Raw genomic sequence first — 26,711 nt, 5'->3', positions numbered from 1 at the left:
GTGTGTAGCTGAGAAGAAATGTCAGATACACCAATTTGCAATAAAGTCCATACCGGCAAACGTGTGCTGCTGTTCTAAGATCCTTCATTGGCAAATAATTAAAAACAAGGCGTAAGAGTCCATACGCTGTAGTGATGTATTCACCCATGCAGCTAGTAACATCATATAACTGCAACAAAAGAACACACATACAAAAGTGTGAAATTTACAGGAAGTCTCACACTTGTAAAATATAGGACAAAAAAAGATAAGAGGGATGCAAAGTATTGTGCACCCTTGAATTCTTATTATTTCTCCATTAAGATATTGGCACATAGCAAACACTGTCTAATTTTTGGATTCCATTCTTTAAAGCATAGGTTAGATGTATCACACTCACTTTTATTTATAATTTTTTTAGTAATCATTTACTGAAATCAAACAATAAATATAACAAAAACAAATCTGGCTCACTAAAGTGAAAATACCCAAGTTAATAGTAAAATGCATTGTTATCACAGATGAAAAGTTTCAAAAGCCGAGTTTTAAAAATTCAGTAATAGTTTCAATTTCCATAATGAAATTTTAATTCTAAAATGGAGTGTGTGCTGATATGAAACATACTGGCTGATTAAAAATACGTGCTGGACCGATCTCCAACTTGGGACCTTTGCCCTTCACGGGCAAGGGGTCTACCGACTGAGCTACCCGACCACGACTCACAACCCATTCTCATTCTCACAGCTTTAATTCTGCCAGTACCTTATCTTCTACCTTCAAAGTTTCACAGAAGCTCTCCTATGAACCACGCAGATCTAGTACTCCTGGAAGAAAGGATATTGCTGAAGGCAAAGGTCCTGAGTTCGAGTCTTGGTCCGGCACACAGTTTTAATCTGCTAGGAAGTTTCATATCAGCAACACTCCACTGTAGAGTGAAAATTTCATTTTGGAAACATCCCCCAGGCTGTGGCTAAGCCATGTGTCCACAATATCCTTTCTTCCAGGAGTGCTGGTTCTGCAAGGTTTGCAGGAGAGCTTCTACAAAGAATGGAAGGTAGGAGACAAGGTACTGGCGGAATTAGAACTGTGAGGACAGTTTGTGGGTCATGCTTGGGTAGCTCAGTCAGCAGAGCACTTTCCTCCAAAAGGCAAAGGTCCCAATTCGAGTCTCTGTCTGCACACACTTACAATCTGCCAGGAAGCTTCGTAGTTTTAATTTGGTGAATAAACAACCACCTAAATGATTCCATTCGCTTTCCTGACTTTACATATAACCAAAACATATTGGTAATCTCTGAAAACTCTGTAAATAGAATTTTTATTTCAAGGCCATTCATGTAGCATAACTTGTGGAAGGAAGGCGAAAAAGGTGGCTGAAGTGAGAGAAAAAGAAGAAACAGGCAATTAACAGAAGGTGCAGAAAAAGATCAGAAAGATGAAACTTGTGTCATTACTAGAAATGCCAAGAAAGTGCAAAGAATCCAACCAATGATGACATTCATACAGAAACAGATATATGAAAACACAATGTAATAAAGATGTAAGTCCATCTAGGAAGGATGATAGCTAAATACACAAAGGAACTGAAAGAGGCTGCCTAACACAAGCTAGAAGAATCAGAGCACAAACAAAATGAGGCAAGAAAGGAAATCCATCACGAGCAAAAGAAATTAGTGAAGGCTTCAGAGGAGATTGCCAAAAAGGTATGAGAATCAAAAGGAAAATTTCATTACACTGGATAAAATAACTTCATAAATCAGCGAATGAATTACTCCAACAGATTCAATCTTTTGTTATAATTATGTAGCAATATAGGTTGCAATGTGTTTCAAACACATTTCAACAAAAGAATAAGAGCAGCAAATAGCTTACAATTTAAACCAATAAATGTCATTTAACTTAAAATGGGCATCTTATTATTTATTAATGCACATTTTTTCCCTGAACTCCAAAACAGTTACCAAAAACTACTTAAAGCAATGCCGTATTTTACCAATTTGTTGGTGGAGAACTCCAACTCTCCTTTTGTTAAGTAATATTCCATTTCCCCAACCCCTCCCCCCTTCCCCTTTAGCCCCCCCTCCCTTGACACACTTCTAGAATCACCCATCAGAAGGGCAGATGACTTAAACAGAACAACCGCTGCAGAAATACAGTACACTGACAGAAAAAACTGAGAACAGAGCAAAACCACTGAGAACAAAGAGGAGGAGGTTAAACATGTACAGTCCAAGTGCAAATGTGGCAACAAACACAACAGCAATATTAAAAGATAGGTTAATGGCACAGATTTCCAAAAGTCAGAAATATAGAAAGAGTTGTTCCACCATGCAGTTTCTGCTGCTGTTATCGTAATTCCGAAGACTGATTTGATGCAGCTCTTTACACTAAATTATCCTGTAGATGCAAGCATCTTTGTCTCTGAATTACTATCGCAACCTACTGAGCTTACTGTCTTCATGCCTTGGTTTCCTTACAATTTTTATCTCCCCCCACCCACACAACATTTCTTTCCACTACCAAACGCATGATACAGACAATTCCTTGTTCCTTGATGCTTGGGATGTGTCCTATCAAACAATAACTTCTTAAAAGTTATGGATTGTTTTAAATAATCCTTTACTAATGAAAATTGCAAAAAATATGTAGAATCATTCATGATTAGTTTCAGCTACAACAGCTAGCCATCTTGATATCATTCAGAAAAACATCTCTGCGACTCAGCACCAGGCCAATAGGAGACACATCGTCATCTATAAAATACTGATTTGTGCCTAACCCCATTCACAGCCAACCTTTTTTGCCCCTGTATGTATTTTATTGATGGCAATGTGTATCCTACCAGCCTGTTGATTAGACACAGCAATAAACATTTTTGATCTCGAGATGGCTAGCTCTTTTAGCCAAAACTAGTTAAAAACGATTATAAATAATTTTTGCAATATTGATCAATAAAACATAACATATAAGAATCAATAACTTTTAGCCCCCCCCCCCCCCCCCCCCCCCACGAACCATGGAGGTGTATCTGTTGAGAGGGAGACAAACGTGCGGTTCCTGAAGAGGGGCAGCAGCCTTTTCAGTAGTTGCAAGGGCAACAGTCTGGATGATTGACTGATCTGGGGTTGTAACACTAAACAAAATGGTCGGGCTGTGCTGGTACTGCGAACGGCTGAAAGCAAGGGGAATCTACAGCCGTAATTTTTCCTGACGGCATGCAGCTTTGCTGTTTGGTTAAATGATGATGGCGTCCTCTTGGGTAAAATATTCCGGAGGTAAAATAGTCCCCCATTCGGATCTCCGGGCGGCGACTACTCAGGAGGACGACATTATCAGGAGAAAGAAAACTGGGGTTCTGCGGATCGAGGCGTGGAATGTCAGATCCCTTAATCGGGCAGGTAGGTTAGAAAATTTAGAAAGGGAAATGGATAGGTTAAAGTTAGATATAGTGGGAATTAGCGAAGTTTGGTGGCAGGAGGAACAAGACTTTTGGTCAGGTGAATACAGGGTCATAAATACAAAATCAAATAGGGGTAATGCAGGAGTAGGTTTAATAATGAATAAAAAAATAGGAGTGCGGGTAAGCTACTACAAACAGCATAGTGAACGCATTACTGTGGCCAAGATAGACACGTAGCCCACGCCTACTACAGTAGTACAAGTTTATATGCCAGCTAGCTCTGCAGATGATGAAGAAATTGATGAAATGTATTATGAGATAAAAGAAATTATTCAGGTAGTGAAGGGAGACGAAAATTTAATAGTCATGTGTGACTGGAATTCGAAAGTAGGAAAAGGAAGAGAAGGAAACGTAGTAGGTGAATATGGAATGGGGGTAAGGAATGAAAGAGGAAGCCACCTGGTAGGGTTTTGAACAGCACATAACTTAATCATAGCTAACACTTGGTTCAAAAATCGTGAAAGAAAGTTGTATACATGGAAGAAGCCTGAAGATACTGGAAGGTGTCAGATAGATTATATAATGGTAAGACAGAGATTTAGGAACTAGGTTTTAAATTGTAAGACATTTCCAGGGGCAGATGAGGACTCTGACCACAATCTATTGGTTATGAACTGTAGATTAAAACTGAAGAAACTACAAAAACATGGGAATTTAAGGAGATGGGATCTGGATAAAGTGAAAGGACCAGAGGTTGTTAAGAGTTTCAGAGAGAGAGCATTAGGGAAAAATTGACAAGAACAGTGGAAAGAAATACAGTAGAAGAAGAATGGGTAGCTTTGAGAGATGAAATAGTGAAAGCAGCGGAGGATCAAGTAGGTAAAAAGACGAGGGCTAATAGAAAGCCTTGGATAACAGAAGAGGTGTTGAATTTAATTGATGAAAGGAGGAAATACAAAAATGCAGTAAATGAAGCAGGCAAAAAGGAATACAAACGTCTCAAAAATGAGATCGACAGGAAGTGCAAAATGCTGAGGAGGGATGGCCAGAGGACAAATGTAAGGATGTAAAGGCATATATCACTAGGGGTAAGATAGATACTGCCTACAGGAGAATTAAAGAGACCTTTGGAGAAAAGAGAAGCACTGCATGAATATCAAGAGCTTTGATGGAAACCCAGTTCTAAGCAAAGAAGGGAAAGCAGAGACATGGAAGGAGTATATAGAGGGTCTATACAAGGGCGATGTTCTTGAGGACAATATTATGGAAATGGAAGAGGATGTAGATGAAGATGAAATGGGAGATATGATACTGCGTGAAGAGTTTGACAGGGCACTGAAAGACCTAAGTTGAAACAAGGCCCCAGGAGTAGACAACATTCCATTACAACTACTGGCAGCCTAGGGAGAGCCAGGACTAACAAAACTCTACCATCTAGTGAGCAAGATGTATGAGACAGGCGAAATACCCTCAGAATCCCAAAGAAAGCAGGTGTTGACAGATGTGAAAATTACTGAACTATCAGTTTAATAAGCCACAGCTGCAAAATACTAGCATGAATTCTTTACAGAAGAATGGAAACACTGGTAGAAGCCGACCTCGGGGAAGATCAGTTTGGATTCCGTAGAAATGTTGGAACATGTGAGACAATACCGACCCTATGACTTATCTTAGAAAATAGATTAAGGAAAGGCAAACCTACATTTCTAGTATTTGTAGTCTTAGAGAAAGCTTTTGACAATGTTGACTGGAATACTCTTTTTCAAATTCTGATAGTGGCAGGGGTAAAATACAGGGAGCAAAAGGTTATTTACAATTTGTACAGAAACCAGATGGCAGTTACAAGAGTCGAGGGGCATGAAAGGGAAGCACTGGTTAGGAAGGGAAAGAGACAGGGTTGTAGCCTATCCCCAATGTTACTCAATCTGTACATTGAGCAAGTAGTAAAGGAAAGAAAAGAAAAGAAAAATTCAGAGTAGGAATTAAAATCCATGGAGAAGAAATAAAAACTTTGAGGTTCGCCGATGACATTGTAATTCTGTCAGAGACAGCAAAGGACTTGGAAGAGCAGTTGAACGGAATGGACAGTGTCTTGAAAGGAGGATATAAGATGAACATCATCAAAAGCAAAACGAGGATAATGGAATGTAGTCGAATTAAATCGGGTGATGCTGCGGGGATTAGATTAGGAAATGAGACGCTTAAAGTAGTAAATGAGTTTTGCTATTTGGGGAGCAAAATAACTGATGATGGTTGAAGTACAGAAAATATAAAATGCAGACTGGCAATGGCAAGGAAAGCATTTCTTAAGAAGTGAAATTTGTTAACATCGAGTACAGATTTAAGTGTCATGAAGTCGTTTCTGAAAGTATTTGTATGGAGTATGGAAGTGAAACATGGATGATAAATAGTTTAGACAAGAAGAGAATAGAAGCTTTCGATATGTAATGCTACAGAAGAATGCTGAAGATTAGATGGGTAGATCACATAACTAATGAGGAGGTACTGAACAGAATTTGGGGAGAAGTTTGTGGCCCAACTTGACTAGAAGAAGGGATCGCTTGGTAGGACATATTCTGAGGCATTGAAGGATCACCAATTTAGTACTGGAGGGCAGCGTGGAGGGTATAAATCGTAGAGGGAGACCAAGAGATGAATGCACTAAACAGATTCAGTAGGACATAGGTTGCAAGAGGTACTGGGAGACGAGGATGCCTGCACAGGATAGAGAAGCATGGAGAGCTGCATCTGCTTGCTCTTTATCTAATTGGATAGTGCCTGACCATCTCTAGGTTAGTTAAGTGCCTTGCACTAAACATGCACTTTCTAATGTTTATTTTAAGTGGTCCTACTGTGTGTTGAACATTTTGTGCTGGTTAATAAACTTCTCTGTGGCAGTTTTTCACTGCCTTAGCAGGTTGGGACATCTCGTTGTGCCCCTTCTGTGTGGTTTGTTCCCAAGATTCGAGACAAGCCTATTTTCGGACTGCTGTGACTTTTCATAGAAAAGTCGAGCCGTCTGTCTAATTCTATCCTTAATTGTTTGTACTAATGTGATATTATGTAGCTCCCTAGTTGGGAATCCACGCAGGAGTTTCATGATCATCCTAAGAATTCTACCCTGCAGGTGCTGCAATCTTCAGATGTGGCAGTCTGCCGCATTGCCCCACACGACTGCCGCATACTCCATTACCTGCCTTATAATGGTAAGAAACAGCATAATACCGCAGCGTGTGGGTAGGGTTGACTTCGGTTCAAGATCGGGTAAAGTGTTCTCAATCTTCCATAGGCTTTCCCCCTAATATCCCGTATGTGCGGCTCCCACGTGAGGCATCTGTCGAGGGTCACCCCGAGGTACTTTGTAGTGCGGGACCATAGGATGGGGTCTCCCATGATCCGCACCACCTGTAGGTCGATGGGGATCTTTTTGTTCGTGAATATGATTGCCTGACTTTTGCTGGCATTGTATTTAAGGCGCCACTTTGTTGCCCGTGTGCATAGAGCGTCGTATGCCATCTGCAGGCAGCGGCTCATGAGGTTCGCATGTGCGCTTATGGTATACAGCGCGATGTCGTCCGCATACAATGCAAGCAAGACTCTGTTGACCTCTGGAGTGTCCGAGGTGTTCAGGGAATACAGAAGGGGTCTGAGAACAGAAACCTGCGGCACTACCGCCTGTATGGGCCTAGCTGTGGATATGCCCGCTCCCGCACGGACATTGAACGTTCGTCCACTAAGGTAGGACTCGATAAGATCGACTTGTAGAGTCAGTACCACCAGTGTGAACAATTTGTATAGGAGGCCCTTGTGCCATACACAGTCGAAAGCCCTAGACACATCAAGCAGCACGACCCCTGCATACTCCAGGGCACTCATCGCGTCCTCTGCCAGACGTAGCAGCTCTTGCTCGGTGATGTGTGCGCGTCGGAAGCCGAATTGTTCCAGCGAGATCAGCTCCTCCGCGTTTACATGCAACATTAGCCTTTTAGAGTACAGGCGCTCTCATATCTTAGAGATTGCCGGTAAAAGGCTGATCGGCCTGTAATTCTGTGGGAGCTTGATGTCTTTGCCTAGTTTTTTGATGGCAACCACCTCCACATGTTTCCATGCTGAAGATCACGGTGGTGGGGCAAATGGCTGAGGAAGCTGAAGTAGTATAGCCATTTCCAGCTGGTCGCACTCACCGGCTTTATTCAGGTTTAGCAGCTTCAGTTGTGCATCTACTTCCTCCTCTGTGAATTCTTTGATGTCTGCTACTGCTTCCCCCTCGAAAAAAACTGGGAGTCGTTGCTGCACTAAACGTATGTGCTCCTCGTCAATGGGGTCCTCTACAGGTGTGAAGTTTTCTGCAAAGACATCAGCCACGGCCCTGGCCTTGGCGTCAGGCTCGCAGATCACCTCCCCCCCGAACTGTAGGGGATGGATGTTTTGACCTTTCCTTAAGAAGTACTTCGTCATTTGCCATGCGGACCCATCATTTATTTGCAGGCTAGCTATTTTCCCTTCCCATTCCTTATTTCGGTGTCCCTCCAACGCCACTTTCAGCTCTCTCCTGAGCCTGTTGAGGAGGCGCTTAGTGGCTGGACTTCTAGTCACCTGCCATTCACGGAATACTCTATTTTTGTGGGCTACGGCGTCTAATAGTTCTGGGGAGAGCTGGCGTGAGAAGTCTTTCATTCTTTGTGGGCCTCTGGGGGATGCATTTTCTACAGCCTGTATAGTTGCTGCATTAAATCTTCTGATGGCCTCATAAGTACCTATGTCTGGGGGTCTGGGATGTCATTGAGTGTGCCTTGCTGGCTCTCTCTGAACTGCTCCCAGTTGACTTTCCCTAGTGGCCTTCGGTGGCTCTGCAGTAGCTCACCTTTGACCTCCAGGTCGAAAATCACCGGGAGGTGATCCGACAAGAGCGCGTTTCGAGTTGTCGCCGTTGTGTGGTTGCCCATTCCCTTCAGCAGGGCAATGTCAAGCACATCAGGACAGTCACCTTTCGCAGGGTAGGAGGTGGGGTCATACGGCCCCAGGGCGACTGTGTTGTGTCGACAGACTACCATTAGCAGTTGATGTCCACTTGTGTTGGTAACTCTGGAAATCCACTCGGCATGCTTGGCATTGAGGTCACCCACAATAAAGATTTTACCGCGGATGGACAACAACGCCGCAAAGTCCGCTGGGTCCAGAAGTTTGCCTGGTGGTCGGTAGACCGCTACGAATGTGCTTTCGCCTGACGATGTTTTTACTAAGACTGCTGCGGCTTCGACTGCGCGAAGTTGAGGCAGTTTCACAACATGGTGCTTAATGCAGTTTTTACTGTATACAGCAGTGCCTCCTCCATGTGTTAGCCTATCTGTGTGGTGGTATGTGTAATTTGCTACACGTACGTATATGTTAGGCTTAAGTTTTGTTTCTGACACTAGACATATATCGATTGCCTCGTCTCAAAGAAACTGCCCGAATTCCCCACCTTGGGTGCGTATGCCGTTTGCGTTCCAGGCGCAAACTGTTAAACCATTGATGGTGCTATTCATTGGTTGTTATTAGTTCCTGGGTGTTGTTGGGCCTTGTTAGCCGTCGTAAGTGCAGTTACTAGGAGCTGCAGTAGTGATTTCACCAGATCAGCTACTGATGTCATCAGGAGGCGCATCTTACAGAATCCTTCAGCGATGTTTACAGAGGTGTTGTTCACATGTGAGTGTTCCGTGGCCGTAACCATTTCGTTCTCACTCATGTTTACTGTGCTCATTGATGCAGTGGCCCGCTCGCTTCCACTTCCCGCATCAGCGTGCTTGCCTCCTGTGGCTGAGTGTGCGTCATTTCACGGATTGGTGATGCTAGAGTAGCTCACGCCAGTTTCAACTTTCCTAGCGGGTTTGTTGTTATTCCTAGCCGGTATGTTGTTCTTAAACTGTTTGGCTTTGGCCTTCTTAAAAACCACGCACCCCCTGTAGCTCGCAACATGGGCAAGCCCACAGTTGCAGCACTTGGGTGTGTTTGTATTTGGTATGGGACAGTCTCTGCTTTGGTGCTCCACAGCGCATTTCACACACCTTGGGGGCACCGTGCAGTATCTTGGTACGTGGTTTAATCCTTGACAGGAGCAGCATTGTGCCCTGCGCCCTTTCCCGCGGAACTTCTCAACCTGTACGTTAGTGATGTTCGTAACCCTGGTTACTTGGAATATCTTTCTGTTTTCGATGTTATCTACTAGGACAACCATGAACAGTGGTGTTTACCGATTTGTCCTTGGTGTCTTCATACAGGATACCGCCCTAATTCCGTATCCTAGGTCCTCAAATTCTTCCTTCAGATGGTCAGGATCCATCTGAAAGGGAAGTTTGCGAAACACCACCTTCAGGAGCCTCAGTGGCTTCGTGCTATGTGTGTATGAGTGCAGCTTTTGTCCTTCACTACATTCATGACACTATCATAGTCCTCCCTGGTTTTTGTGTGGACATTGTATGTCTCCCTGCCCGCAACCTGGAGTGATAGTGTAGACGTGGTTGCACCCTTTAAAAGTGTTCGGAAGCTTTTGAAGTCCTCGGTCCAAACAATAACTATTGGGGGAATTTGTACTGTTCTTTCTCTCAGTTCTACACTGGATTCCCTTGTTGTTTGTTCCTCTGGGGCGTCCGTGAAGGACACGAACCTATTTGAGGTGATCATTGGTCGCGTTTGTCTGGACACCACTGCTTTGGCAGTGTAGTCTCTTTTTAGGTACTTTGAAGCCATCCTCGATTAGCTGCATGCATTTTGCGGCTTTAGTACCGGCCTGTGATGCTTTTCTGTGCGTTTGAAGCCTGGGGGCTTTCCCTTTCGAGGTGGTCGGCTTTTCTGGGGATGTCCCGTCTGACGTTGCCGCTGGCCTCTGAAGACCACAACAACTTTTAACATTTATTGATTGTTTGTCTCCAACCTATGTCAGGAAACAACACAACCCTTCTTTCAGTCAAGTTGTGGAGCAAATATCTTTTCTTTCCTCTATTTGGTTCAGTATCTCCTCATTAGTTAATCAATTAGCCCATCAATTCTTCAGAATCTTTCTGAAGTGGCACATTTCAAAAACTGCTTCGATTCTTCTCTTGTCTGAACTGCTTATTATCCACATTTCATTTGTAAATAAGGCTACACTCGGGACGCATACCTTGAATTTGTATTAGATGTTTATAAATTTTATTTTTTCAGAAATGCTTTTCTTGCTACAGATAGTCTGCATTTTATGTCGTCTCTTCTTTTGCCATCATCAGTTATTTTGCTGCCCAAATAGCAAAACTCACCTATTACTTTTAGTATCTCATTTCCCAATCTAACTCCCTCAGCAATACCTTATAACCTCTTTTCAAGACATTATCCATTTCATTAAACTATTGTTCCAAGTTCTTTGCTGTCTCCGACAAATTTAATATGTCATTTCTTCTCCTTGAACTTTAATTCCTATTCCAAATTTCTCCTAGGTTCTCTTTACAGACTGAATAACATTGGGTAAGGACTACAACCCACCTCATTTCCTTCTCAAATATTGATTCCTTTTGTGTCATTCAACTCTTATAACTATAGTCTGGTTTTTGTACAAGTTATAAATAACCTTACAATCCCTGTTTTATCCCTGCTACCTTCCAAGTGTGTATGCCTATCAACTTTATCAAAAGCTTTGTCTAAATCTACAAATGCTCTAATTATCGACCAATATAAAAAGGTACTCAGCACGTTGTCAAGGAGGAGTATATCTACATATTCCCTTACAGTATATTGGGGCCAGAAATTCAAGCCACTGGGTAACATTTTCCCTTACAGTATATCGGGGCCAGAAATTCAAGCCACTGGGTATCATTTACCAAGCAGCATTCATAAAATAAATTCAGATGCTCTGCCAAGTTTGTAGACAGAAAACAAGGACAGAGATGGAAATAATTGTAGGAAGAAATGAGTACATTGACATAAAAGCTGCAAAAATTGTAAGAACCATCACAAATTTGAAAAGGTTTTCTTGCAACAACAATGGATGTGCAAACCAAGCAATGCAAAGTTCAGTTAACATTTTTGAGTCCAGCATCCTATTTATGTAGCAATGGCATGTTAAAAGAAAATGTAGAAGGAAACTGGAGGCTGCAGTACAATACAAAAAATTAATTAAAATCTACATTTAAAGACTGCCTTTGGTAGTAGAGGTAAATTGGCAATGATTTCATGTAGAGACAATGAACACATTTGCTTTCTGTGACACAAAACTGAATCAGCTGATCAGAGCTTCAAACAAAACAACTGGGAATGATGAGGTTTCTGGTTGGAATATCAACAATTACGAGAAGGATAGATTGCTACTCACTGTAAAGACGACATATTGAGTTGCAGACAGGCATAACGAAAAGACTTACTCTCCAGCTAGATCGACAGGAGACAGTGGTCATGTGTGCATAAGGCGTACCTGCGTGTGTGACTCCCTCCCTCCCTCCCTCCGTACTCCCTCTCTCTCTCCCTCTACCCCCCCCCTTTGTGTGTGTGTGTGTGTGTGTGTGTGTGTGTGTGTGTGTGTGTGTAAGCGCACACATGTGTGGATCCATTTTCCAATCTTTTCGTTGTGCCTGTCAGCAACTCATTGTGACATCTTTACGGTGAGTAGCAATCTATCCTTTTCATAATTGTTGGGAGTGAAGAGGGTGGTATTTGGAGCCATGGATATTATTATGTCCAGTATAGTCTACATTCAACATGAAATATGGGTGATGGCAGAATAAACACTGAGAGGGGGAGAGAGATCTCAGCAATATGAAAGCTGTCAGCACAAATAATTAGTTTGTAAGAGGTAAATGGGGCTATCCGCTTCAGAACAAAGTACTGCACGTATAGCGGAACATTTGAGATGTAAAGCAATGCAATGCACCTCAGGATGCAATTAAACCATCATGAAACTGGTTGTGTATGATCCTGTAACAAAGGAACTATTAACAGTTACTGCACTACCAGAAGTTAGAAGATTTTAATGGCTTTAAAACGTTTTAAAATATTTGTATTATGTATCTACACTCTGCATGCACAAATCATAAAATCCTATGTTTTAACATGTCTTGTGTGGTTAAATGGGCTTTTTATAAGTTTTAAAATCTCAAACAAACATGTTGTTAAAACTACTGCTAACTTTAAGTTCAATAAGATCTGTATTACCAGTAAGCTAATTCCAACTATGTGAAACATTTATTTAACAAATGGGTGTATCTGCCTGATTTTTTGGCTGTGCTTGTTCAAGTTCTTTCTATATCCGGGGGTGGGGGGTGGGGGGTGGGGGGGGGGGGGGCAGGGAATTATGTCCCTAAATGTAAGACAGGACAATCTCAAAATGCAAATCCAATTGGCCCACCTCAAACTTTCTAAATGGTTCAATCAAACAATGGAAAAACATGGCTGGAATAATGACAACATTTGGAGCTGTTTTCAAAATGGTTTGATAGTCAACAATAAAGTTGGATCCATGAGCACAAGGAAGAATATTTGTGCCCATTTAGAAAAAGAATTATCCTTACTCGCCAGAAGAAGATTAGCAAATCATGTGAAAAATTCCTCTATTCCAGTACTCAACAGTAAGTAAATGTGACTTCAAGTTTACATAAGAGTCTGTAATTTGACAGAAATTTATTTTGACCAAAATGAAACTATATTACTAAATAAGGCATTGTTCTATAACACTCATTGTGTCACTTCTCGGAATCAGTTACACTCCCTAACCTCGCAACATTCCACCTGTATGGACCAATAATGGGAGTACAGCAGTTGTTTTTAAAGAGTACGTAAATAAAGTTCACAGTTTTTTTACTGAAAGCCAAATTGATAAATTCCATTTCGATTCTACTGCAAAATTCTTGGTGACTTTAAAAAAGTTTTTTGAAGCCTCAAAATTCTTTCCTGACCCAGTGGAAGAAATTTATTTCCTATGTGCCCCATGGCAACAAAATTTGGTCCACAGTCAAGCTCCATAAGGACCATTTGCCTATAAGCCCAGTTGGTAATCTAGCAAAGGGGTGGGTTTCCAAGCTGAGAAACTTTTAAATAATTCAAATTAGCATTTCAAACATCCAGTTTGACTTATTATCCATAACAGAGAGCAGCTAATCAGTAATGTTTCACAATTAACTATTCCCCTGGGCACTATCATGGTATTTTTGGACATCAAAAATATGTACATGTCAATAACAGTTGACCAGGTCCGTAATATCATTATAATAATTTCCTCTCCCTTAGTGGCTGTCCTGCTATGGAGATTAATGAAGTCATTCAATTACTAGATCTGGTCCTTAAATTCAATTATTTTCTGTTTGGTGATCATTTTTTCCTACAAAAACAAGGGCCAGCTATGGGCTCTCCTGTGTCGTCCTGTCTTGTTAACATCTTCATTAGCAATTTGGAGAACAATCTAGTCAACCAATTTACATCAATTTCAAATAAAACACTGGCCTGGTACCAATATGTTGACCATAAGCAGCTACTTTACACTGATCCAAATGAGGATTGAGAGATCATCAACAAGCTAAGTAAGTTACATACTAGCATTCAGTTTACAATTTGACACAGTCCTCGCAGTTCACACACTTATCCAAATATGTTGATTACCATGAGACACTAAAGACTAAATTTGAAATTTACAGAAAACCATCTGCCATGGACATGGTGATCCATCAAAGTCCCAGCCACCCTCTCAGGTGTAAAAAGACTGCTTTCATGTCCCTCCTTTATAGACTGCACACTGTTCCTCTCTCAGGTGAAACCTGTAACTGAGAACTCATCACTATTAAGTACACTGCTAACATTAACGGACACAAGTCTGATTTCATTATTCATATCAACAAGGGCATCCAAAAGAAAGTCAACCCATTCTTTCTCCTCCCCAGTGGCAAATTACTCTCACAACAGTAAAAGACAAACAAACAAATATCTTTCCATAGGAAAACCCATTATTGGAATATTTCCGAAGAAACAGGTAAGCAGTTAAAAGCAAAAGGCATTTCCCCAGCCTTTCTTTATTCCCAGGGGTATTGGTTTCAAATTCTCTCATAACGAGCACTTCAGATTCAATAAATTTGATTCTACAGGTATCTACCCATTTTTTGTAATAACTGTCCAGACCCCTACAATAGGTAAACAGGAAGTAGTTTCCTAATTGAGTTTAAGAAACACCTGGGCCACAAGGGTTCTCAATCTGTGCTTACCACTCACCTACATGATACTGGACATACTATTTCCAATCTGTAAAGGTTTCTTTTTCTTTTTCTAATTACCGCTGCCAGTCACAAACTTTGTCAACTATTGTATTACTTATTTATTTAGCAACATGTTTTGAGGGTTATACCTCATCTTCAGGCTAAATGGCATTACAAAAACAACTTTACAATAAGGTAATTCTGATGTTACATAGTCTTTTCGTAAATGCTGTGGTCGAAAAGACTATGTAACATCAGTATGACCTTATTGTAAAGTTGTTTCGGTAATGCCATTTAGCCTGAAGATGAGGTATAACCCTCGAAACATGTCGCTAAATAAATAAGTAATACGATCGTTGACAAAGTTTGTGACTGGGAGCAGTAATTTACAAAAACCTTTACATATCTCTCGAGACCGTCATGGTCAAAAAATAGTCAAAATGACTTCAAATTCTTTTATTTCCAATCTGACCGCTAATTTAAGGATCTTATGTAATGGTAACAAAGGCAATATTCTTTATCTACATCTACATGCATACTCTGCAAATCACATTTCTAAGTGCCTGGCAGAAGGTTCATCGAACCACCTTCACAATTCTCTATTATTCCAGCCTCGCATACCGTGCGGAAAGAATGAACACCTATATCTTTCCGTACGAGCTCTGATTTCCCTTATTTTATTGTGGTGATCGTTCCTCCCTATGTAAGTCGGTGTCAAAGAAATATTTTCGCATTCGGAGGAGAAAGTTGGTGATTGGAATTTCGTGAGAAAATTCTGTCGCAACGAAAAACGCCTTCCTTCTAATGGTGTCCAGCCCAAATCCTGTATCATTTCTGTGATACTCTCTCCCATATTTCGCAATAATACAAAATGTGCTGGCTTCCTTTGAACTTTTTCAATGTACTCCGTCAGTCCTATATGGTAAGGATCCCACACCATGCAGCAGTATTCTAAAAGAGGATGGACAAGCGTAGTGTAGGCAGTCCCTTAGTAGATCTGTTACATTTTCTAAGTGTCCTGCCAATAAAACGCAGTCTTTGGTTAGCCTTCGCCCCAACATTTTCTGTGTGTTCCTTCCAATTTAATTTGTTCGTAATTGTAATACCTAGGTATTTAGTTGAATTTACAGCTTTTAGATTAGACTGATTTAATGTGTAACCGAAGTTTAACGGGTTCCTTTTAGCACTCAAGTGGATGACCTCACACTTTTAGATATTTAAGGTCACCTGCCACTTTTTGTACCATTCCGATATTTCTTCTAAATCATTTTGCAGTTTGTTTTGATCTTCTGATGACTTTATTAGTCGATAAAGAACAGCGTCATCTGCAAACAACCGAAGACAGTTGCCCAGATTGTCTCCCAAATTGTTTATATAGATAAGGAACAGCAAAGGGCCTACAACACTACCTTGGGGAACACCAGAAATCACTTCTGTTTTACTCGATAACTTTCTGTCAATTTCTATGAACTGTGACCTCTCTGCCAGGAAATCACAGATCCAGTCACATAACTGAGACAATATTCCATAAGCACGCAGTTTCACTACGGGCCGCTTGCATGGTACAGTGTCAAAAGCCTTCCGGAAATCCAGAAATACAGAATCGATCTGAAATCCCTTGTCAATAGCACTCAGCACTTCATGTGAATAAAGAGCTAGTTGTGTTTCACAAGAACAATGTTTTCTAAACCCATGTTGACTGTGTGCCAATAGACCGTTTTCTTCGAGGTAATTCATTATGTTCGAACACAATATATGTTCTAAAATCCTGCTGCATATCGACGTTAACGATATGGGCCCGTAATTTAGTGGATTACTCCAACTACCTTTCTTGAATACTGGTGTGACCTGTGCAACTTTCCAGTCTTTGGGTACAGATCTTTTGTCGAGCAAACGGTTGTACATGATCGTTAAGTATGGAGCTAATGCATCAGCATACTCCAAAAGGAACCTAATAGGTACACAGTCTGGACCAGAAGACTTGCTTTTATTAAGTGATTTAAGTTGCTTCACTACTCAGAGGATATTTACTTCTATGTTACTCATGTTGGCAGCTGTTATCGATTCAAATTCTGGAATATTTATTTCGTCTTCTTTTGTGAAGGCATTTCGGAAGGCTGTGTTTAGTAACTCTGCTTTGGCAGCACTGTCTTTGATAGTATCTCCATTGCTATCATGCAGAGAAGGCATTGATTGTTTCTTGTCGCTAACATACTTCACATACAACCAGAATCTCATTGGATTTTCTGCCAGGTTTCCAGACAAAGTTTCGTTGTGGAAACTGTTATAGGCATCTCGCACTGAAGTCCGCGCTACATTTCGAGCTTCTGTAAAAGATCGCCAATGTAGCGGATTTCGCATCTGTTTAAATTTGGCATGTTTGTTTCATTGTTTCTGCAACAATGTTCTAACCCGTTTTGTGTACCAAGGAGGATCAGCTCCGTCGTTTGTTAATTTATTTGGTATAAATCTCTCAATTGCTGCCAATACTATTTCTTTGAATTTAAGCCAATCTGGTCTACATTTATGTTATTGATTTGAAGTGAGTGGGATTGTCTCTCAGAAAGGTGTCAAGTGAATTTTTATCTGCTTTTTTGAACAGGTATATTTTTCGCTTATTTTCCGAGGATTTGGGGATTACATTATTCAATCTCACTACGACAGCTCTGTATTCACTAATCCCTGAATCGGTTTTGATGCTCATTATTAACTCAGGATTATTTGTTGGTAAGAGGTCAAGTGTGTTTTCACAACCATTTACTATTTGCGTGGGTTCATGAACTAACTGCTCGAAAGAATTTTCAGAGAATGCGTTTATCACAATTTCGGATGATATTTTATGCGTACCTCCGGAATTAAACATGTATTTTCGCCAACATATCGAGGGTAAATTAAAGTCAGCACCAACTATTATCGTGAGAGTCGGGTACGTGTTTGAAATCAAACTTAAGTTTCCTTTTAACCTTTCAACAACTGTATCATCTGAATAGGAAGGTCGGTAAAAGGATCCAATTATTATTTTATTCCGGTAGCCAACAATGACCTCTGCCCATACTAACTCACAGGAAGTATCTACTTCAATTTTGCGACAAGTTAAACTACTTCTGACAGCAACAAACATGGCACCACCAACCATGTTTAGCCTATCCTTTCGGAACACTGTTAGGTTCTTCGCAAAAATTCTGGCTGAGCTTATATCCTGCTTTAGCCAGCTGTCAGTGCCTATAACGATTGGAGCAACAGTGCTTTCTATTAGCGCTTGGAACTCTGGTACTTTTCCAACTCAGCTACGACAATTTACAGCTGTTATACCAATGTTTCCTGTATCTACGTTCTTCCTGTGTTCAGCCGGACCCTTTGCGACTGAAGCCCTTCTTGTGTTTTCCCGAGACCCTCTAACCTAAAAAACTGCCCAGTCCACATAACACAGCCCCTGCTACCCATGTAGCCGCCTCCTGCTTACAGTGGACACCGGACCTATTCAGTGGAGCCCGAAACCCAACCATCCTTTGGCACAAGTCGAGGAATCTGCAGCCTACACGGTCACAGAACTGTCTGAGCCTCTGATTCAGACCCTCCACTCTGCACTGTACCAGAGGTGCGCAATCGGTCCTGTTGACTATGCTGCAAATGGTAGCTCTGCTTTCATCTTGCAAGCAAGACTGGCAGCCTTTACCACTTCTGTTAGCCACTCGAAACCAGAGAGAATCTCTTCTGATTCAAAGTGACATACATCATTGGTACCAACGTGAGCCACCACCTGCAGCTGGCTGCACCCTGTGCTCTTCATGGCATCCGGGAGGACCCTTTCCACATCTGGAATGACCCCATTCGGTATGCACACGGAGTGCACATTAGATTTCTTACCCTTCTTGTCAGCCAAGTCCCTAAGGGTCCCCGTAACGAGCCTAACATTGGAGCTCCCAACTACCAATAATCCCACCCTCTGCAATTGCCAGGATCTTGCAGGCTGAGTGGTTTCCTCTGTTCTGGAGTAGGTCCACATTTTGCACTCCCTCCATTTCCTGACTACCCCTGAATGGCCAGTCGAAACTTGGACATTACGGCATCCTCTCAAATTTCAACAGCCTATGCCCTCCCCTCTCCCTTAATTTCCCACCGTAAGCTCTTTCTTCATGTACCGTTTAACTTTTTCTTTTTTCATACTGGTCTTTGCAGTCTGAGATTCCTTTGTCAGCCCATATATGTATTTTTTTGTGTTACCCAGTTAATTGTTCCCCTATTGAGTTTGTTACAATTTCTATAGGTCACTTATAATCTTTTTATATAATTAATGTTTTATCAAGGAATTTTTAATTCTATTTAGCAGCGTACTGCACACCCTGCAATTCCCCTCCATGTATTAGTTATATTACTCATTATCTTTCTCCTCTTTATTTTGCAACAGTTCCCAGCCTTCAATTGATACGTAATCCGGTTTCTTCTGTCTCCATCTTGGCACGCTCTAGCAGCATATTTCCATACTTCTTGTTGGCCACTTCTCTCGGACGCAACGCGCGCCAGCAGTTTAAATAACACTAAGTCAACAGGGCTGTTTGGTTGCCTGGCTTCCTACTTCAGTCATAATCATGTCTCCAACATGAGGCTTTTAAGGTCATGTGTTGAATTTTCATCACCAGTGAGTCTTTATTTTCCTGTTCAAATGCAGATTAAATTCTGTATATAGTTTTGTTCTGGGGTCTTACTTTAACACCTTTCTAGGTCCATACCTGCAGCTCCCAGTGCTCCTGACACATCCTGCAGCTGTTAACTATTGGAATTTTAGATGTTTCATTTTGTAGCCATCCAATTTAAGTGATTCTGACAATACAGACACCATCCAAATGTTGGGAGACTGAGTATCTTTAATGACCCAATGTTAAATTAGTTACCTGAATATTTTTTCCCCTATCTTTCTGGTTTAATTGCCTTATTTTAACCATTATTATATTTTCTAATTCTCATTATGTTTTTTATAGATGTATACACCTGAGGATGTGATTAAATCATCATGAAACCAGCCATGTATGATCCTGTATAAAGGACCTATTAACAATTAAGTGGCTGCCCTTCCATAAATCTCAGCCACCTGCAGTTGTCACATCTGTAGTGATAGGCAGGCCCTTTCCAAATGTATCAGGGGTCTCACGGAGGCCTTTGCAGACCAACCTTGTAAGGAAACAGATCTCCCATGCCTTATCTGTCCAGTCACCCACCATCTCCCAGAGTCCCCACCATCCGGCCACAAAGGAACATTCCCCTCATGACTCAGTATCATCCAGGACTGGAGCAACCGAATCACATTCTCCACCAGAATTTCAATTACCTCTCTCTCATGCCTCGAAATGAGGAACGTCCTACTCACTATCCTACCCCTCTTCTCACAGTGGTATCCACTGCCCACAGAACCCATGCAATATCCTCTTCCATCTCTACTCTACTCCTATTCCCAACCCCTCGCCTCACCCTCACAGCTCATATCCCTGTAACAGACCTAGATGCAAGACCTGTCCCATACATCCTCCCACCATAACCCACTCCAGTCTGGTGACAAGCATCACCTACCCCATCAAAGGCAGGGCTACCTGTGGAAGTAGTCAAATGGTCTATAAGCTAAGGTGGCCAAGACAACTAATAAGCTGTCTGTCTGCGTTTATAGCCACCAACGAACTGTGACGAACACAAAGCTGGACTACGCAGTCGCTGACTATATCTCTCAACACAATGTTCTTCACTTCAATGACTGTTTTGCAGCCTCTGCTACCTGGATTCTTCCTGTCGATACCAGCTCTCTTGAACTGCACAGGTGGGAACTCTCCCTGCACTATATCCTATTTCCCCATAATCCCCCTGGTCTCAACATTCATTAGCCTCTTATCTCCTTCCCTCCACTGCAACACTACACAGCCTTCTATTTCACCAATGCAAACACAGCCCCCCCCCCCCCTGCCCCTTCCTCCACCTGGGGACTGCACCTAGCTGCCCCACCTTGCCTGTACCATGTCCCTGCATGCTTCCACAACAAACACTTTACTGCCTCCCATCACTATCCCACCCCAGCCTCCTCCTCACACCCACAACCCAGATTGCTTCTCCCACCATGCACAGTTTCTCATAGTCCAGCCTCAGTGACCAGAAACAGTGGTTATGCATGTGTGAGATGTGTTTGCGTGAATGTGAGTGTGTGGTCTACTTTCAAAGAAAGTATCTGTCTGGGACACAACATCTTCCCTATATGGTGAATCACATTCTTTATAGATATTTATTATACTTTTGGAGAATATCAGAAACAGAAACAACCATGCATCTGCTACTTTTGTCATATCACAGCTAAAGTCAACATTTCAGGTAGGGCATTTTCTGTAAAGTTAAGTTGTTTTGTTCAATATCTCATTAAAGAACAGAGGTAACATGCCTGACCTCTTTACAAACATTTGTTTGCAATGTTGTTCTGCAAAACAGATTGTAATTCATAATTTAAGAGTTTACATTTTATAGAGAGAATTCAGGGTAAAAAATTACCCATTTATTTGATAAACTGAAAGTACCACAATCGAAGATAAATTATTTAGAACCAATGAAGATATAACCAGGTGAAGCGAGATTTTGGGGTAAAAATTGTCTATAGCACAGTGGAGCTATTAAATATGTAATTATACTGTACTCACCTCTTCAACACTGTGGTCATGATTGCTGTCATGATTAGTGTAATTCACAAGTATTGATTTAAATATTTTTATCTTGCTTATAACTTTCATTTAAAATTTGTCACTTATATTTAAGTACTTCTATTAAAAAGCAACATTATGTTAAGAGTTACATAGGAAAACCATGACAAAATTTTATATTTTTATGAATAGTATTACAAGAACAGTATTTCCAATCGTATGCTGTGAGAAATAGAGAAAGCAAAAGCTACACTTGAAAAGCACTTAAACTCCAAATGTAACATGCTCAACAACAGTAAAATTTTGCTGCTACACTGATACTACATTTTTTCCACTATCTTTACAATTTCTTTTAAGAGCTGTTCTAATGATAACATAAGAGCAAGGCTGTGAAAGTTTTTACATACAGACTGCTAAGGAATGTTATTAGCTTTGATCATATGCAAAAATGGACAGAAGGAGAGTATATTCTTTGAAGTATATTACCTCACTTTCTCTTTTATTCTTCTCCCCGAACATTGTGGGGGTCTTATTTTTGGTCTTTGATGAATTTGCTTTGGCCATCGCAGTCTTACTTCTGTAACAGAAAAGAAAAAAAAAGCTAATAAGAATCAGTGTACAATATGAAACTTCCTGGCAGATTAAAACTGTGTGCCCGACCGAGACTCGAACTCGGGACCTTTGCCTTTCGCGGGCAAGTAGTCTACCAACTGAGCTACCGAAGCACGACTCACACCCGGTACTCACAGCTTTACCTCTGTCAGTACCTCGTCTCCTACCTTCCAAACTTTACAGAAGCTCTCCTGGTTCGCAGGAGAGCTTCTGTAAAGTTTGGAAGGTAGGAGACGAGGTACTAGCAGAGGTAAAGCTGTGAGTACCGGGTGTGAGTCGTGCTTCGGTAGCTCAGTTGGTAGAGCACTTGCCCGCGAAAGGCAAAGGTCCCGAGTTCGAGTCTCGTTCGGGCACACAGTTTTAATCTGCCAGGAAGTTTCATATCAGCGCACACTCCGCTGCAGAGTGAAAATCTCATTTAGTATACAATATAACAATGAAAATAATTTTCGAAAACATAACATAATTGGATAAATAAAAAAATCCACTCACCAAGCAGCAGCAGGAGAAAACATATATGAAGGTCAAAGAAATGTGCAAGACTTCGGAACCAGTGGCTCCTTCTTCTGGCAGGAGGGATGAAGGGGAAGGAAGAGGGGTCAAGCAAAAGGACTGATAAACTATAGGAAATGAGGAGAGTTCAGGAAGTCATCTAGAACTCCGAGTCGGGGAGACTTACGGGACAGGACTTACGGACTTCTCATGTCATCCAGGAAGTCTCCTGGATGCCTTTTCTAAACTCTTCCCCGTTTTCCTAAACCTCTCCAGTCCTTTTCCTTCATTCTTCCTTCCTCTTCAACCCTCTGCCAGAAAAAGGAGCCAGTGGCTCCAAAATCTAGCACATATCTTTAACTGTCATACACGTTTTTCTACTGTCACCACTTGGTGAGTAGATTTTTAACCTATCCAATTACAGTATAAATTATAAGATGAACACATTATGAAAGTTCAGACAAATAAAAATATTCTGCTCATACTAGAAACAGACATTAATAGTCTACATAAAATATGTGTGTAAAATTACACAGTGATTAACTGCTTAACATGTTGCAACAGAAACCACAGATCAGAAATTGTTGAACTTCACAGTCCTTCCGATTATGCTGACATAAAGAACTGGGTATTTGCTTACTTTGCATACATTCACCCTCTGCTACCTTAAAGTATTATCTTCCGGGGCAGTGAGGCTATAGTAAATAACTTATTTATTCAATTTATTTGACAAGTACGAGTCTTGAGTAAAGTAAATAGTAGATCTTGTACAGGCATCATCAAAGATCATGGAGTTCTTAAACACATTTTCCAGTAGATTTATTCTTTAATAGCATTTGTTGTTAATAAAAAAAAAAAAAAAAAAAAAAAAAAAAATCACCTGAAGATTAACTGTATTTTGCAAAATCATTTTAAAGAGAGGAACTGCTTTCTGGAGTTCCCATTTGATAAAAATTGACAAAATGAGAACATACACATATCAAAAGAAAACTTAAAAATATTTTATTTACAGCACTCTTTGCATATTGTTTGATTATCAAGACTTAAAGATTCTCCTGTTGCTGCACAACAAGCATGAATGTCCACTGTAAACATCCCTCTATTCTTACAGTCTGTTCATGACTAATATTTATATCAATGTGGTCATGCATAAGCCATAATTAAGCTAGAAGTAGGAGACAAACAGTAAGAACTCAAAATAAATCTGGAAAAGAGCAGCTATTTCCAAAGTTTTCCTGCAAATATTCTTACAAAGATTTTGTCTTTTTACGCGCAAACAGTAAATAGCAGTTAGTTGTGTGTGTAATGTACAAAACTGGTACCAGACAGCTAATGTATACCTTGACTCATTCCACATATGATCATTCATTTATTTATTCGTCATGCTCTCCAGATCCCGTTAACTAGGAGAAGTGTCTGGGATGTGGTTCATATAATGGTAAATCAATGCTCAGAAAATTAATCTGTACATTGTATCAACAATAAACTATAATTACAATACTTAAGTATATTTGTGATTACATCAGCCAAATTCAGTCTCGTAAATTAGAAGAAAATCTACTACTTTGAAAAATGCTGATGCTTTCTCAGTTCTATTTAATATCTGTTGTTTATATTTTACTGATAGCTTTATGTTTATTTGTTTATACCGGTATTTTTTTAAGAAAATAGTTGCTTATAACAGTGACCTCAGAGGCCTGTTTCAATATGCTATTGCTTTGTCGTGCAGTCTTCTAATGAACTCTGCTACTGCCATACAGCTATGGAATTTTCAGTCTTTGAAACTAGATTCTCAGATAATTTGCAGAAGTGACTAATGAAGTGCATTTTTAATTTCATTTTGACCGTCAGTGCTGGTCCCAAGCCCAGGGCCTCACCTTGCAATTGGTGAGGGAGGAGGAGGAGGAGGAGGAGGAGGAGGAGGAGGAGTAACAACCTTGTTAAAAAAACCTGGGCCCATCTGGCTCCGGATGGTAGTACCCTGTAAGGGGCCCTTGACAGGTTAACAGGTGAAGACAGACAACGGTTGGAAAGCGGAAGAGGATTTTATACATCCCAGTGGTGGAAAAGCGGAAGAGGATTTTACACGTCCCAGTGTTGGAAAAGCGGAAGAGGATTTGACACGTCCCAGTGGTGGAAAAGCGGAAGAACTGTCTTCGAACCTTACTTCCCATAGTGTCTGTACTCCAGAGGGGCGGCTACAAACAGCGTCTGTTCTCCATGTTAGGAGCAGCCTAAACTTATGCTGGCAGCAGCTCTAAAATGCCTTTGGGAGTGGCGACCCCATTGTAATAATGGCCTATATATGAAATGGTACTCCAGAACCAGCCCCAGAAAAGGCTACGGCATTCCCTGGAGGTGACACGCAGTTCTTGGGGTGCTGGGGGAACTGTAAGAAGTGGGCGACTAGGCACCAACACAATGAAGGTGGGTATCATTAATGTGATGAACCTTACTGGGAAGGCAGAAGAGTTGATAGCCTTCAGGGAAAAGGAGAACATAGAACTGGTGGGACTTAGGGAAGGTAGATGGAAGGGAAGAGGAAGGAGGAAAATGAGGACAGGCTACAGAGATCTTTATATTTTCCCACCTCCGCGTTGCAAATGTTTTGACTTTTGAGTGAAATGCCCAGTCGATGTGCTGTTGTTTTCACGTCAATTCTACCAACAGTGAGAGTTGTTTAGTTCTCGGGGTGTTGTAAAATTCCTGGATTCGTCTCGTCGCTGTGCAGCCTATGAAAAGGATTGCGGAAGACTCCCAAATAAATTCCAAAGTACAGTGCAGTTTTATCACCAATATATTTCCAGGACTCTGGTGTCCGAGCCTGGTGAACTGCACCGGTTACATCACATGTACCCAAAGTTGACATCAAACGACACAGAATTCACATCAATCAACAAACGAGTGAGCCTACAATACATTTGCTCGCAACCCTAGCCAAAAACGAGTGCCCCAAGGCGCCTGCGTGACCTCTATTTATACTTTTGTTAACAATTACCTACAATGAAAATTACAATTTTATGTAAAATCACAATTAAAAGTTAAACCGAATATGAGATACACATTGCTAAAAATTTACAATCTCAGTGCTGAACAAGGTGAACCTATTTTCAACTTAGTTAAGAGTTAATATAACATTTTCTGACTAATTATGTTACAGGTAACAATTACATTTCTAAATTTGTTTATAACAAATCAACTAGTGCCTGAATTTTAGTGCTACCATATATCGGAGATTCAATTAACGTGCTTTATTTATATGTTCTATTTAATTTGCTGTAGTAATTTTATACTGATAGGTTTACTGGTACATCCTGACCATGTGCTACATTTCGTTCGATTAGTTACAGTATTAATTTCACATTTATATAATGTTTCTCACATAAGAACAATGTTCATCAGCAAAGCATCGTTTTCAAATTATATGTATACTGAAATAGTGGTCATTTGTTGTATGTAATTTGGAAATGGGTCACTTTACAATTGGACAATTAGGACTGGGGTTTATCTTTAATGCTCTCCGAGGGGTTCTGACAGGGCAATGAGATACAGTAACATTTCACTACACACTCTATTGGAGTGGTGGACAGGAAGCCAAAAATGAAGTAGGTATCATAGTAAAACCAAACCTAGAGGAATATGTGGAAGCAGTAGAATACACAAGTGATAGGGTGATGAGGATTCGGATGAGGAAAAGGAATGTAGTGAAGGACTTCACCCACGTATATGCACCACAAACAGGGAATAAAGAAGAGAACATAGAGGATTTTCTAGAAGTATTAGAGAGTAATATTACAGATGTGGAAGCAATAGTAATGGGTGACCTGAATGCGCAAGTAGGCAAAGAAAGGCTAGGGAAGGGGGAGATAATTGGCCCATATGGATATGGGAGGAAAAATCAGGAAGGAGAGAAGCTGGTTGACTTCTGTGAAAGGAACAAGCTGATTGTGGGCAACACGTGGTTCTGTAAAAAGAATAGCCAAAAGATAACGCGATATGGATGGGGTGATGGACGGACAAAGACGGTCATTGATTACTTTCTGGTGGAAAAGAAAAATCGGAGACAGTTGACGGATGTAACTGCACTCCCAGGAGACCATTGAATGGTGGTGGCAAACATGAGATTTGATGAATTGAAAGACATAAAGGAAGAAAGTGAAAGGAAAATAAAAGTGTGGAAACTAAAGGATGGCATGGTACAAGAAAAGTTTAAGGAGTTTCTTAAGTGTAAAATCCCTAAGACCGAGTATGGCAATATGGGAGAGGAATGGGGTAAGTTCAAAGAAGTGTTTGTAAGCTCTGCTGAGAAGACCTGTGGCAGAGTGTCCGGAAGGGTAAAGGAAAAGGAGACACCATAGTGAAATGAGAGGGTGA

At 40.9% G+C, this 26,711-nt stretch overlaps 1 protein-coding gene across 3 annotated transcripts in view; it reads right to left on the bottom strand.

Annotated features, from left to right (window-relative positions):
• LOC124802971 (F-box only protein 22-like) overlaps nucleotides 1–26,711 on the bottom strand; it is a 219,274-nt gene that overhangs the window by 113,617 nt on the left and 78,946 nt on the right. For all 3 annotated transcript variants that reach the window (XM_047264064.1, XM_047264062.1, XM_047264063.1), the window contains exons 3-4: nucleotides 21,720–21,810; nucleotides 54–169 (exon numbers count right to left, since the gene is read on the bottom strand). In XM_047264064.1, coding sequence (XP_047120020.1) covers nucleotides 54–169; nucleotides 21,720–21,810 — 207 coding nt within the window. The remainder of the gene's footprint in view (nucleotides 1–53; nucleotides 170–21,719; nucleotides 21,811–26,711) is intronic.

This window comes from Schistocerca piceifrons, chromosome 6 (genome assembly GCF_021461385.2).
Source record: "Schistocerca piceifrons isolate TAMUIC-IGC-003096 chromosome 6, iqSchPice1.1, whole genome shotgun sequence".
In the NCBI taxonomy this organism is placed as follows: domain Eukaryota; kingdom Metazoa; phylum Arthropoda; class Insecta; order Orthoptera; family Acrididae; genus Schistocerca; species Schistocerca piceifrons.
The sequence above is the reverse complement of the archived record's forward strand: the minus strand, read 5'-3'. Positions and strand labels throughout refer to the sequence as shown.